At 45.4% G+C, this 15,228-nt stretch overlaps 1 protein-coding gene across 7 annotated transcripts in view; it reads right to left on the bottom strand.

Annotated features, from left to right (window-relative positions):
* The window catches only part of ERG (ETS transcription factor ERG), a 138,431-nt gene that overhangs the window by 24,940 nt on the left and 98,263 nt on the right, over positions 1–15,228 (bottom strand). For all 7 annotated transcript variants that reach the window (XM_056492177.1, XM_056492203.1, XM_056492169.1 and 4 more), the window contains one exon: positions 6,977–7,194. In XM_056492177.1, the coding sequence (XP_056348152.1) occupies positions 6,977–7,194 (218 nt within the window). The remainder of the gene's footprint in view (positions 1–6,976; positions 7,195–15,228) is intronic.

Below are 15,228 nucleotides of genomic sequence, written 5' to 3'. Positions count from 1 at the left end.
AAAGGCTCCTTTCAGAAAGCTGCTGGCTTTCTGTCACACAACACAAGGTGCACACAGCAACCATTCACCTCCAATCAAACAATAACTTTGGCTAGCTCAATCTTTTCATGTTCTTTATTTCCTTCCCCTTAGCCTTCCCCAGCTATCCTGCAACCCACAGCTGGTCTGAGCCTCAAGGCCATGGTGGCAAATGCAGGCAGTCAGTGTCTGGCTCACTAGAGGCCAGTCAAGCTATAAATATTCCCAGCCTGGCTCTTTGTGCTCCCAGAGTGGGGAAACAGCTGGTTTAAGTTTGACTGCACGTTGTCATTTCTCCATTAGTGCAAACACTTCAATATTTCTTACGTGTCAGGTTGGAGTGAAGAAAGGGAAAGCAGGGAAGGGGGTCACGAAAAGCCAGAGCTAAGAAATGATGTTCTGTATATACATAATTTACAATTAGATTGCTGCCTGGGACAAGGCTGAGGTTTGACATGCTGATAGCTAGGCCAAAGCCACAACGACTTCCCAGTTGGCCTATAACTTTCAGGACCTATTTTCTCTTGTTTTACTTTTATTATTTTTATAGAAATTCTATTATGATGGTAATGGATTACATTTCTCAAATTGTATTTCATTTCAAGAGCTTGTAAGGCTGTTGTATTTGTGGTTTGGTAAAATATGAAATAGGAGATAGGGCCCTTCCCAAACCACACGTGCCTTCTTTTGTGGGCAGGGATCACATAGAAAATTAGGAAAATAGAGCATGCCAGGCATAAACAGAAGTGACATCTTGTATGGAAACCATAATCCCCCTTGTCTGTGGAATGTCTGCTGATTTTCATGATTAGCATCAAGGGGCTGTGAGGGTGCAAAATGCTTCAGCTCATGATTAGCCACTTTTCCTTACCTTCTGTTTTGTCTTAAAAAGCTATTCCTAAACTTTAAATGCTGAACACCCCCACTGATGGTGCCCTGATCAAAATGAAACACCCACTAATGACAGGGCAGAGGAAAAAACTCAACACCAGCTCTGAGTGCTCTGGACACAGTAAACCCTCTACAGGAAATGAAAAAGCAAAGATGTCAATAGTCCTAAATAATGACAACTACCACAACTCTTGTGGGGCCCTATGTCATTATTTGAAGATTATTTTTATGTTTCACTGCCCACCTGAAAGCCTTTGGTTGCTGTGAATTCAGTGGTCAATCCCAAATGTTGCCATGATAATTATGAATGAGCCCATTACCCCAGACTGGAAAGCTTCTTTTTTTAGCACCAGCCCAGCACCCCCCAAAAAGCTTCCAAAAAAATAAAATAGTTGTAGTATTAGTGAGCTGAGTTTGTTTTTCTGCTTGGCAACATGTTTGCCTCAAGAACAGAGCCAAACCATGCCCCCACACACAGGCAAGTGCTCGTGTTAAGCTGGGGGATTTTCAGAGCAAAGAGGAGCTCCTTGAAGCACTCACACATCCTGGCTTTGCCATTTCTCCAGCTTGGTTGGCAGCCACTCCACCAACCACCCAGTCACTGGGAAAAAGGATTGCCAGTCTGAGATAATCAATGTCTTCTCACCCAAAATTAATAATGCTTTACACAGGCAGCTCCAATAAGGAAAATCATCTTCTTAGGACACATTTCCCAACTCTGCCCTGGGCTGCAGTGGGGCTGACTCTGCTGGTGATGCCTTTTCTTTGGTTTTAGGCATTCTTAGGGATAAGGAGTTTTTATTTTGGTATTTAACAAGGGTTTTTATGGTGTAATAATTTGTTAAGGTGGAATATGTTGAAATGTGCAAATATATCATAGATTGCATATAGAATTTAATGCATTTTGTAAATCAGCACATTGAACAAAGATGTTTTAATGAGAGGCTTAAATGAATAGTGTGACATCTTTCTATTTTAAAGCTGTCTTTTTAGATAGTTTAATTTTAGTTTATAGGATATGTTTTAGAGAGGACTTTGGTTTTTTTCAGACAGTGAAAGGCTTTTTAATGTTTGGGATTTTTCGCTTAGTAGAATATTAGGATTATGTCGAGATACCAGGTTTGAAGAATTACAAGCATGTATGCTAAAGGTATTGAGGATACATAAAAGGTATATAAAAAGAAAAGGCAAAAAGGATCATCATGGCATCACTGGAGACAGAATTCCATGGGCTGTTGGGGGTTTGGGCCAGGCTTGTTTAGTCTGAGCTGAGGTTTCCCAGGAATGCCAGTGGTGTGCCACCAGATGTGGAAGGATGTGGCACCGTGCCCCCACCCTGGGGTTGTGTTCCAGGGCTGGAAAAAGCTGTGCCTTGGGAAAACAGGTGATGTCAGGGTGGTGGATGCACATCAGCCCTGCCCCTCCACGTGCTGGACGCTCACCAGGTGGGGTCAAGGGGATGGGGACAGAATTTTCAGGGACAGGATGAGGATATACAGCTGTAAACTGGACCATGAGAAGCTCCACCTCAACAGGGGGAAGGATTTCTTTGCTTTGTGGGCGGCAGAGCTGTGGAACAGCTGCCCAGGCATTCCAAAGCCACCTGGATGTGTTCCTGTGTCACCTGCTCCAGGTGACCTTGCCTTCAGGATGGGGATGATCTCCAGAGGTGCCTTCCAACCCCAACAATTCCATGATCCAGTGATTCTGTGATTATCTGGAGCTGCTTAAAAGCTCTAATTAGATCCACCAGTGCTGGAGTTTGTGAGTTTGGAGTTTGGGGATCTCTGAATTTTTCAGAGAGAGATCAGAGTGCAGGGATTGAATTAAAGCCTGTGGATGGATTGAAGTATATTAAGCCACTTGCACATAAAGCAGAGGTGTAAGTTTAAGTTTTAATATAAGTAAGTAAGTTTTAGTATGAACTCTAGTGCTTTTAGTAAGTAAAAGGTTTAGATACCAATGTAGAAGCGTGAGTTCTAGTGAAGGTTGAAAAACCTACTGATGTTTTCAGTAGAAGCTCCAGGGCCATGGCTGTAGACAGTGCTTAGACATAACAGAGCTACAGTAAGAATATTGCTGACATTTTGCAGATTAAACAAGGTAGGTGTATGTGTAGTTCTATACATAACCTGGTGTGCTAAGAAACTGGAATTCTAATGGTTAAGGAGTGGTGGTCTGAGTTTGTGTCTTAGCTTGTTGGGAAGATTCTATATTTGTATTGGGGAGAGTTGGGGCTTTTTCTGCTTTTCCTGCCATTGCTTTTCTTTTTGTTTTTGCTCACCATCATCAGTCAACACCCAGAAGAAAACAGGAGCTGCTGCAGCAACATCAGCTTCCAGGGACCTTTAACAAGAGCAGCTTCTAATTCTGTTTGGGACTTTACACCAAAACTTACCCTGGACTTTGATGTCTGTGGCTGTGCCTTTGAGACTGATGTGCTTCAGCAATAAATAACCTTTTGGCAACTATCAGCTGCTTTGCTCGTTTTAGAAGATAACCAGATAAAGTTGGTGCCCTGAGCACTGGAGGTTGTAACCTCACACACCAGTATCACACCATGATGCAGGCTTTAATGATGGGATGGATCTGTTTAATTTAAGGATGGATCTGTTGGAATACAGAGCTCCCCATGGGTGAATTCTCTCTCCCCAGTGCCTGGGCACAGCAGCTGTCACACATTTTGACAGCACAAGCACCTCAAGGGCTCCCCATCCCAGTTTGCTGGCATGTATGGCACAAAGAATCTACTCCTTAGGAGACTTTACATCAAGGGAAAAAGAAAAAAAAAAAACCACCAGCAAAGAAACTCAAGTTCACCCTGGGTTCTGAAAAGTCCTCCTGTGTGTCAGACATTCTGAACCCAGAGAGTACAGAGGCTCTTTGATGAAAATTCAGGCAGTTACATGCAAAGAAAAATGGTATTTCCCAAGAGAGCCAGCACAAAAGATGTATTAAGTGATAATTTCATTCTCAAATGGTTTTCAAGCAACAACTGGTAGCACTTAAATCAACATTTTGCACATGATTAAATCCTAAGGACAACTAATTATTTCTGGCATTTCTTTAAAACTTCTCTATCAGCCAAGCTGATGTTGGAAAGCTTCTGCTGTGCTTTCAGTGCAGTTAACTTTCAAAATACTTCTTCAATGAAATCATCAGGCTGCTCATGGCAAGAGAAATTTATCTGTGGCCTGAATAAGACTCTGTGTTCCACTTCAGCCTGGCTAAAAAGATGGATTACCTACAGTAAATGTCATTACTCCAAGCTACCTTTGTGTAGTCCCACCCATGGGTGAGTATTCCAAGACCACTGGGAAATCCATGGATTTAAATGTTGTTTAAGCAGTACCCAGAGCCTCAGGAGAACATTTCCACAGAATGACTTTCTCTCTAAATGTATGACATGAATTGCCCTCATTGTGGTAGAATTGCTCATGCCTAATTTGATAAAATATAAAAGAACTATAAACAGCAAAATAACATTGTGGCATATATAACCTCCAGATTTATCCTACAGGGTGAATCTTTTGACCTGACCCAGGAGCAATAAATAGCAGGAAGCAGGATTGTTACATTCAGGTGAAAAGATTGACTGTAGGGTACACAAAAGGTCTCATTAGATTTATGTACCTGGAAAGAACAGAATTAATGTACTTAAAGAAACTCAATTTGATACCACCTGTGACAACCTGAATTATATATGCAACTACAGCCAGGTAAATGACAGCTTTAATTTCAACTTTTCTTGCTTTATTTAATTTAAGGTAAGCCCCCAGGCTGTATTTTGTGGTGCTGGGCTGCAGGGTTTATCTTGAAAAATACTGTTATTGTTAAAGAAAAGTGGGTAGCTAATCCCTGTGCAGCACACTGAAAATAACCCTTTAATTTCATTCTAATGGCATTTCTCTGATATTCACAGGAATGCCAGCTCTGAGACTGTTAAGTTTTGGAATTTAATGTGGGGCAATTACATTAAATTACAATTCAATTACATGGGGAAAGTCCTAGCAGAGGGGGCACATTCCTTCTCTGAGTGGGTGCTTAACTGGGGATGTCTGAGGGGTTCAACATGCTCCCAAAATTTTATACCCTCCTCCAAAGGACAGAAAATATAGCATTTTAAGTACTGAAGAAATATTATCATTTAATAATATTGTTTCAGTAAATAGGTTTAAGGACTGCAAAAGAGAAGGTTCTGCAGAAAGGAAAATGCAAACTAACTTACAGAAAAGCAGGATAGCACAATCTGATACACATTTTGTTTTCCCTAAAACTGGCAGGAATACCACATTTCAATTCCCAGAGTGTAATAACACTACATATTACATACACACATGTCTGTGAGTTTTAGAAATGCCAAAACATATTTATTTTTGTTGATTGGCAGTGTTAGTTCTACATTAAAAGTGTAGTATTAAGATCTATTTTTTTCAGGCATGAGTTATAAAATAAAACTCTGATGCAATAAACTATGATTTTTAATGACAATAAATTTTGAAAAATATTTTTGTGTGTGCTATGAACATGCAATATTTTTTATTCTGCTAATATTTTTTTCCTAGCTTGTAAGGATTTTCTTTTTTTTTTTCCTTTTTCATCAAGTCATGCCTTAGGAACTGTAGGAAAGTATGAATTTTCCTTGTCTCCACTTAGGAACTCTGCACTGATCTTTCAACAGGGAAGGCTGTAAAAAGTTTCAAGACTGATTTGGAATCAATACATAATTTGTGATTATACCTGTGCATTTGCTTAGCACAAATAAATAAAATTAAAAAGACACTGAAACAGATTAAAGACACCTGAACTTCTGAATAATCAGCCTTACAAGAAGACTTCCTCTAATTCTTTGTAACTTCAGCTCACCATTTATTTCCAGGTATCTCAAATCTTTGACTACTGACTGGAAATTCTGATTTGACTTCATCCTCACCACAGAACACAGGAGGTGTGATAAGCTGGCAAACCACTTCACCCTGCTTGTGGTGCTCATCACATCAGCACAGCAACTGTGAACAGCAACCACAGAGCCCAGAGCTGAGGTTTTCCTGAACAACTGATCCTGGGAGATGAGATTAAAGCCCAGGTGTTTGTGACACGGAGATGTGAAGCACAGGCTCCACTGTACATCACCAACAATTGTCAGCAACTGACTCTTCTGGACCTTTGCCCTTCAGCAACACCAAAGGAAAACTGTTTTGACAGTCAGGCATTTCAAACAGGAAAGCACTTGTTTGGATAGTTTCCTTGGAAAAAAAATCTCTTTGTGTTTTTTCAGATGTTCCACAAGGTGCTCCAAAGTTTGGGAGAGCCACCAGTCAATATCCAAAAATCCACTGCAATACCTTTGCAGTCTAATTGATGCAAGTCTCCTTTATAGTGACATTCCCCAAAAAAATGTCCTGAAACTACAGTTAATACATGGACACTCTGTGGCCACTGCCTGTTGAGCTGAAGAAAAGAAATTTCTGTTCCTTTCTACTCCCCTGCCTGCCTCCTCATTTATGCTGTTTTTTCAGCATGAATTCTTAAATCCAGCTCCACTTTTTGGCATTATGTTTACAGTAAATGCAAAAGGAAAGATCAATAGTTCACTCCCTCTGCCATTACAAGATTTTATTTCCAGTGTTTCCCACCCTGTCTGGTTATCTTTGGAGCAAAGGCAACTGCCCAAATTGCTGGATTTGAAAACTTCCATGGAGTGCTAGATCACACACACCACACCCTTCAATGGATCAAGGTGCTGCTCCAGGCTACAGCAAATCCCCATTTTATTAACTTTAATATGTGCTCTTTCATCTGGTGTGCAAAGCAAGCTCACATGCAAAAACTATCTGCAGTCAGAGGAAAGGTATTGCACAAGCTCATGAGAAGTCTGTGCTGCAGCAGCACTTCAGAGCCTCTGTAACACCTGAACATGGCTGGCAGGCCAAGGTAGGGCAACCTGGAGCCTTCAGCAGTGGCCAGGTGGGACATCCTGAGGCACCTAAAATAGTGCTAAATACACAGATTTGGACAACTGAGCCACACCCATCACAAAAATCCCTGAGCCACCACCACTCATTACCTTGACCCGTTAACCTGGTTGGGGTTACACTCCATCTTGATGGTGACTCTGGCTGGGGGCTGTGACAACCAGTCCTGCTGGGGGACACGTGGGCTCATCTTGGAGGTCTGGCCATATTCACTGGAGGAGGAGGCTGTCATCTCTGTCTTGGTGAGGTGGGGGGATCCGTAGGCACACTCGAACAGGGACTGGTCCTCGCTCACCACCGACAGCGCTTCCTGCAAAGCACAGACAGTCAGGGCAGCCTGCACACAGCCAGGGCACCACAGCCTTCCCCAGGGAAAAACGGCTTGGCCACCTCACTGGGAGGTGAGCAGCCTGTGCATCAGGGAGAATTCAGGTTGGATGTTAGGAAAGAGGTTTTTTTACAGAAAGAGTGGTAAGTACTGGAATGGTCTGCCCAGGGAGGTGGTGGAGTCAACATCCCTGGATGTGTTTATTAAAAAAAGGACTGGATGTGGCACTTAGTGCCATGGTTTAGTTGAGGTTTTAGGGCATGGGTTGGACTCCATGCTCTTGAAGATCTTTTCCAACCCAGTGATTCTGTTCTGTTCTATTAGTTTTTAGGCACAGCACTGTTGTCACTGAAGGTGAGGACCCATGGGGACAGATGTCAGCAGATGACAGGAGGACAGGGGAACCTTCCCTGGGGAGACCCTCCCAGAGCAGCTGAGCAGATGCACAAACACACACCACCAAACACCTGGGAACAGAGGAGGGGGCAGGGTGTGCAGCCAGGCTCGGGTCTGTGGGGTCTCAGGAGTGATGCACAGGATGAGAGCTGCTGGATGCAACACAGATTGAGAGGAACAACCAAAAGCCAAGCCCTGCTGACCCTCTGGGATCCCTCTTTCCTTCCTCAGGCACCCAGGCCAAATCCTTTCTGGACCAGGAGCCAAGAGATCTGGGCACAGCCTCAAATCCAGGGACGCCATGCCCACCAGGCACCTCCCTCCCTCTCATGGCAGCTCTTGCTGGTGGAAATCCCACTCTGGAGCTGTGGGAAGGGCACAGACAGACAGACACCAGAGGGAGGGACAGTGCCCCTCTGTCCCACTGCCCAAGGTTCCTGCTGGCACCAGTTCTCCTTCCCTGAGCTACTGGAGCTGAGTCTCGTGAGCAAAGCAGTGCCTGGGCCACCCAGGGATGCTGCTGTGGCCACCACATCCATCAGGAGGTGTGGGAAGAGCTGAAGCTCCTGCAGGGGCACATCCCACCTGGGATGAGGCTCCCCAGCCACCAGAGCAGGTCTAGGCTGCCACACTCCTGCACAGGCTCGGGGGACACCTCCAAAAGCAGAATTCTGAGGAAATCCACCTTCCCCAGGGGTGGGCAAGGTGCACAAGGCTGAAAATTCAAGCACTGGCAGGGGCTGCCCAGGGAGGTTTGTGTTGCAATATGTGGAGAGTCGTGTGTAATAACATGAGCATGAGAAGCTAAAGAAGAACTTTATTAAAAAACTGAACTATATTTACAGTGTGGTTCCCAAGTCTCAGGACAGTAATTCATTGGACAACAGGAGAAAACATCTCCTGTCATGTACAACACAAAACTGTCTCTCAGTCAACACCAGGTGTTAATCTTTGTTTAATTCCTTTCTGTTTAGCAGAAAGTTATCATCCTGGGAAAGGCTCAGCCAGAGCTGAGAAGTTCTCTCAGCCTGGGAAAAAGCTTCCCAGCCTGAGAAAAAGAGCTCAGAACCTGAAAAAGACCTGGCAAACTCTGCCTGGGCCTTCAGTGGTGCCCACAGGTTTGGAGTCCATCCCTGGGGGTGTCCAGGGAGAGCCTGGGTGTGGCACTCAGGGACTGTCACTGTCTGTGGGCTCTCCTGAGCCTGAGTTCCCCACAGCAGGACATGGAGCTGGTTTGGAGTTCAGGTTTTCCCAGCCTGATCACTGGAGAAGAGTCAGGAGGCTGTTTTCAGGAGTTTCCAAGGTTATTTGTTGTTTCTTATCTGAGAAATTCTTTCTCTAGCTAACAGCAGTCTGTTCAGCATGGAGATCCAAGGCACACTGACTGCCAGAGGGCAGGTCTTATCTTTTATACTACAAATTACATACCTAATATTTGCAATTACTTTCCAATACATGACAATTTTATTACACTGTCCAACTTTGTCCCAGACCAATCCAGTGGTGCCATCCTGGCACAAACATGGATGACATGAAGAAGAAGAAAGAAAAGACATACCACGCCCAAAATCCTCCATACTAGCTCCAAATCCCCTAATACAAACATTTCTAAAAATTCACTTTTCTACCTTCTAATAACCTAATTTACACTCTACTTATTTTTTTCTGACTTGAAATTCTTCCTGCAATGACAGTAATTTTTCCCAGGGGCTTAAATCCAGCCCCCAGGGGTCCTGGGTACCTGCCCAGGAGGTCTGAAGGCATCCAGGGAAGGCAGAGGAACACCCTGGACACCCACAGGTGACAAGGTGAGGCTGGGAGGGCTTTTCCAACCTCAGTGACTCTGTGAGAGGACACCAGCCCAGTGTGTGACTCCATCCCGTTTAACAGAATGGAGCAGGGGTGCAGCAACACCTCCTCCCTGCCCCTCTGAGCCCAATCCCCAGCTCTGGGCTGGTGAGGGGACAATCCCCAGCTCTGGGCTGGTGAGAGGCTCCTCTGAGCCCAGTCCCCAGCTCTGGGCTGGTGAGAGGTTCCTGTGAGCCCAATCCCCAGCTCTGGGCTGGTGAGGGGTTCCTGTGAGCCCAGTCCCCAGCTCTGGGCTGGTGAGAGGTTCCTGTGAGCCCAATCCCCAGCTCTGGGCTGGTGAGGGGACAATCCCCAGCTCTGGGCTGGTGAGAGGCTCCTGTGAGCCCAATCCCCAGCTCTGGGCTGGTGAGAGGTTCCTGTGAGCCCAATCCCCAGCTCTGGGCTGGTGAGGGGTTCCTGTGAGCCCAATCCCCAGCTCTGGGCTGGTGAGAGGTTCCTGTGAGCCCAATCCCCAGCTCTGGGCTGGTGAGGGGACAATCCCCAGCTCTGGGCTGGTGAGAGGCTCCTCTGAGCCCAGTCCCCAGCTCTGGGCTGGTGAGAGGTTCCTGTGAGCCCAATCCCCAGCTCTGGGCTGGTGAGGGGTTCCTGTGAGCCCAGTCCCCAGCTCTGGGCTGGTGAGAGGTTCCTGTGAGCCCAATCCCCAGCTCTGGGCTGGTGAGAGGCTCCTGTGAGCCCAATCCCCAGCTCTGGGCTGGTGAGGGGTTCCTGTGAGCCCAGTCCCCAGCTCTGGGCTGGTGAGAGGTTCCTGTGAGCCCAATCCCCAGCTCTGGGCTGGTGAGGGGACAATCCCCAGCTCTGGGCTGGTGAGAGGTTCCTGTGAGCCCAGTCCCCAGCTCTGGGCTGGTGAGGGGACAATCCCCAGCTCTGGGCTGGTGAGGGGCTCCTGTGAGCCCAGGGCTGACAGCAGCTGGGGGAGCTGGGCCAGCTGGCCATGGCTGCCAGTGTGGGGGCCAAGGATGAGGGAGAGGGGGATGCTGAGCCAGGCTCGGGGCAGGGAGCTCCAGGAGCAGCCTGGGTGGGCTGTGCTCCTGCCAGATCTGCTGCTGACGGCCAGAAATGCTCCTGTCAGCAGAGAAGGGAGAGAGAAGGGATAGGAGCTCCCCATCCATGGAGGTGGGTGGCTGTCTGCAGGCTCCCACCCTCCCTGGAACAGGCTTTGCCAAGCTGCAGCAGTCACACACTGCTCTAAAAATCACTGTTTGTTCGTTTCCAGACCCATGGTGTGACTCTTCTGTTGGTAAGAGCTGGACTTCATCCTTGTGGGTTTATTTCTATCCTGGATACTCTGTGATTCTACATCCCTCCTTCTTGTTATCCACCTGGTTTGTGAGCCCTTGGGGTGCACTCTGCTAATATTCACAGCTTGCTCTGCAGCTACAAAGGTGGGGACATCACTTCCAGCTTCTTACTGCTTGTGAAAACTGAGATCACCCCTTAATCCCCAGGTTTGGGGAGGGGGATCTCAGGCCCTTCAAGCATCCTGAGACTCATGATTGAATTACTGACACTAACACAGAGTTCAGGCAGTGCTCTGCACCTTTTACTGATGGTTTTTAGATGTCATCTGAAAAGATCACCACTAGGCTGCCACCAGTTCCTTCCTTCTGTGCTCTGCTCCCACCAACCTGCAAACAGCTTCCTCTGCCTCTTTGGTTCTGAGACAAAAAGGATGCCAGAATAACCTCTCCTTTCTGTCCTGCCTCTCATGCCAGAAACCTTTGCTCTTGGTGGTCTGAAGCCTTTCTGAAGAGCCTGTTCTGAGGAAACCTGCAGACAAGGAGGTGTGGGGGGACATGGCCACTGGTCCTTTGGTCCCCAAGGATTCTTCCCTGGCTGCACTGAGAGACAGCAGGGAACCTGATGTGCTGGGGAAATAAAGCAGCAGGGATCCTGTAACAAGAACTAAAGAAAGAAGGTATTACAATGGAAGGACAAGTAGTCCATGAGATTTTTTCATGAACTAACTCCTCAAAATTAAATATATATATGTGCAAAAACACAACCTGGCCAGATGATCACAATGCATCCCATGCCTGACACTACTGAATGCACAGTTCCCTCTTTTCTGCCCCAACCCATGAGATGAAAACCACGTAATAAATTGTTAATTTTGGAAGAGTTAGCTCCAGTAAGTACATTGAAGTACTGATACAGATTGCAAATAAAACATTGTTTAACTCTGTAAACCATTTACCATGGACCTTTTCAAAACAGGCATCAAGTACTAGATAATGGATTTATTTCTCATCCTTCCCCACACAAGAGAAACAAAGCAAATTTTTCTGGTTCCTATTAAAAATGACTCCATCTAATGTAAGTTAATTTATGGATATTTAGGGTAAGTATAAATGTAAAGAACAACAAGAAAAAAAGGTTTGTCTATTTATTGGCATTACTAATGACAACAAACACTGCTTGTACTATGGGTGCTTATGTTCCCTTGAAGAGGGAAAGTGCAAACATTTAAACTTCCTGACAAGCACAGTAAATGCTGGAAATATGAACCCAATTACCTAGGGCTGTGTGAATATCTACAACTACAGATACAAAACAAGACAAACATAAATGAGCCCAAGAGACAGAGTTAAACTTCACGTTTCAGAGCTAAATTCATGGAGAGAGCAGGCTGAGCCTGAGTGTGGCTGTGGTTTCATAGCACTCATCTGCACTCCATCCTGCTGGTTATCAGCTAGAGCTCGCTGACAGCTCTGGGAAGGCTCTGCAGGAATAACTGAGCTCCTGCCAGCTTTGTGTGCTGGGGTCAGGCCCTTTGTGGAGGCTCATTAATGTGCTCTCAGCCTCTGACATCCACCCTCCTGTCCTGGCTGGCCTGTCTGGAAGGACAGAAGGACAGCAGGACACAGATCTGCCCTCCCTGGGTGACAAAAGCTGCACCAGCCATCGAAGCCTCTGCAAGATGTTGAGGAGTCAGCACAACTAAAGAATGTGGCCCATGCTGGAATCAGCCTCATGCCCTCTTCAGCCTCTTCCTCCTCTCAGAGATCTTAAATCTGAGAATCAAAGAATGGTTTGGGTGGAAGGGAACTAAAATATCACCTCATCCTGATGCCTTAAGTTTTAGCTTTCATACTTTTCAGATTCTGTACTGCATTGGTGTAACTCTGAACTCCATACAGAGTGTTAGTAAGTTCTCCTCCCAGCTCAGTCACACAAAACAATCCTTGTCCAGCCCAGAACCAAGGACACGCTGCAGCTTCAGCCCCAAAAAGTGCAAACAGAGAGAATGGAGGAGAGACTCTCAGAGAGTGGGACTGCAGAACCTGGAGCTGAGACTGGACAGTGAATCCCAACGTGGGAATGGACCAAAACTGATAAAAGTGGGAAAACTCAGGACTCTGGGGTTCATCCTGGGTAGAGCCTTGGCCAGGCTCTTGCACTGCCCAAGGTGAATCCTTTGAAGGCTTTTAAATAAGTCCCTGCTTTATTCCTTTAACTCTGTCCAGCCTCTGTTCCAGGGAGCCTCTTTAGGCATCAGTGCCACCCCTGCCATGGGGACACCTCCCACTGTCCCAGGCTGCTCCTGCTCCAATGTCCAACCTGGAACTGAACATTCCAAGGACCCAGGGGCAGCCACAGCTGCTCTGGCAATTCCATCCCAGCCCCTGCCCACCCTTAAAGAACAATTCCTAATTCCCAATATCCCATCAAACCCTACTCTGCAGCCATTCCCTGTGTCCTGTCCCTCCCTGCCTTGTTCCCAGTCCCTCTCCAGCTCTCCTGGAGCCCTCCAGGCCCTGCCAGGGGCTCTGAGCTCTCCTTGGATCCTTCTCCTCCCCAGGTGAGCATCCCCAGCTCTCCCAGCCTGGCTCCAGAGGGGCTCCAGCCCTGGGATCAATATTTCTGGCCCAGGCTTTTGTGAATGCACTGACCTTATGAGACCCAGGGATGCTGAATAACCAGAACTCAACCAACCTGACAGAGCCACTCCTGAAGCTCATCCTGGGGAAAAACATGGGAACAGCACCCAGCAATCCAGGAATGTCTGATAATGGCCTTAACTTGGTGTCCCCAACCTCTGAGCTGTGAAAGGAAGGCTCCAACAGCAAACTGCTGTCCTGGCACAGCTAACAGAAAGCAGTGTGGGTCCTTTCTTCCCTGAATACAGGGACTTTAGAATCTGTTTTGTGTTATAATTGCAAATGCAAGCTCCTGGACCAAATCTAATACAAGAATTGTCAGAACTCACCATCATGAAAAAACAGCATCAGGGTCTGGCCACATACAAATGTAAACAAAGCTATTAATGCTGACACTGTTTGGCAAGGTTTTATTACATATGGATGCCAGTTCTGTTCCTAGTAAATGCTTTTCATTACTCATTTACATGTTAATCTCTTTTTCTCATCCATATTAATGCTGTCTCTGGAAAAGTTTGGCAACATCAAATCATAAGTGGGTTAAAGAAATGTAAACATTAATAATTATTACAAAATAGATGAAGCACAGGCTTCTTTCAGTTTTGCAAAGGTTTGTACTTTTTTGACAATAATTTTAGCAGTGAATGGATCATCTTCCTGGATTTTACATGATGCAACATATTCTCATGACATCTCAGAAATGAAGCCTTTAATTTCTAGTAATTAATGTCTGGAGTAAAGGGATATGAAGAAAAGAACACATGGAGCTTAAAAGAGAAGGTGGGCAGGGTCTTTCATACAAGTCTGTGAAGCAGAGCTGTTTGTATTTGAGGCCAATACTGAACATAAATTTTCTTTATTTCATCTTCCTTTCTCCACATATTTCCTCTCATGACATCACAGCAAAAAATCCCCCCACAAAATCCAAACAAACCCACGTTCCTTCATTATATTCCTTTCATATTATAATTGCTTGTCCTATGCCAAACCTGGCTTCTCCCTTGGACTTTCTGTACTGATGATAAAAGAACAAAACCATTTCTCTATTTGGTTTTGACTTACACTTCACTGATAAGTTTAAAAAAAGAAAAAGAATAACAGACTGACAAATCTGGAGAACAATAGGTACAGCAACGCCTTTAAAGTAGGCATAAAGTCATTAGGACAAAGGTGTTTACTTAATCAAATGCTGGATTACTTGGCCTAGAAACATGAAGTTACAGGAAATGTGATTGAAGTAGTTCCCATCATGAGAAGCACATGCAAGCTGCCCTCTCCTTTAAATGCAATGTCAGGAACTAAGGACAAAGACTTTTTTTTTTTTCTTCTTCTTCTTCTCTAAAGTTTAGTCAAACTTAAGAAATGGCTACACAAGACAATAAGTTGTGTGGTTGTGCAGCAGAATTTGCTTGGGATGGGGGATATTGGGGAATAAACACAGCAGCAGGATTTTAAAGTGCTCTGGAGGCCACTGTTAGAATGGACAATGGTTTTAAATTGTGAATTGGGTTGTTTGTTTTTTAATGGTTTTAAACTGAAGGAGGACAGATTTATATTATATTTTAGGAAGAAATCCTTGGATGTGAGGGTGGTGAGGCCCTGGCACAGGTTGCCCAGATAAATTGTAGCTTCCCCATCCCTGAAGTGTCCAAGGCCAGGTTGGACAAGAACGGCACTCAAGGAGGAGGATGAATGAAAAAACACAAACACAACAAAGCCCCTCATTGTACACTGAGATGCTACAGAAATAAAATGCATTTTTTGATTCTTCAAGCAGCATTTCCAGACTCCCAAAATGACTTGTTACCCTTGGCTCACAACAATACTGGAATGAAGAACTTTTAATTAACTTTGCCATATGCATTGCATTTAT

The sequence above is a fragment of the Oenanthe melanoleuca genome, chromosome 1 (assembly GCF_029582105.1).
Source record: "Oenanthe melanoleuca isolate GR-GAL-2019-014 chromosome 1, OMel1.0, whole genome shotgun sequence".
NCBI classification, from domain to species: domain Eukaryota; kingdom Metazoa; phylum Chordata; class Aves; order Passeriformes; family Muscicapidae; genus Oenanthe; species Oenanthe melanoleuca.
The sequence above is the reverse complement of the archived record's forward strand: the minus strand, read 5'-3'. Positions and strand labels throughout refer to the sequence as shown.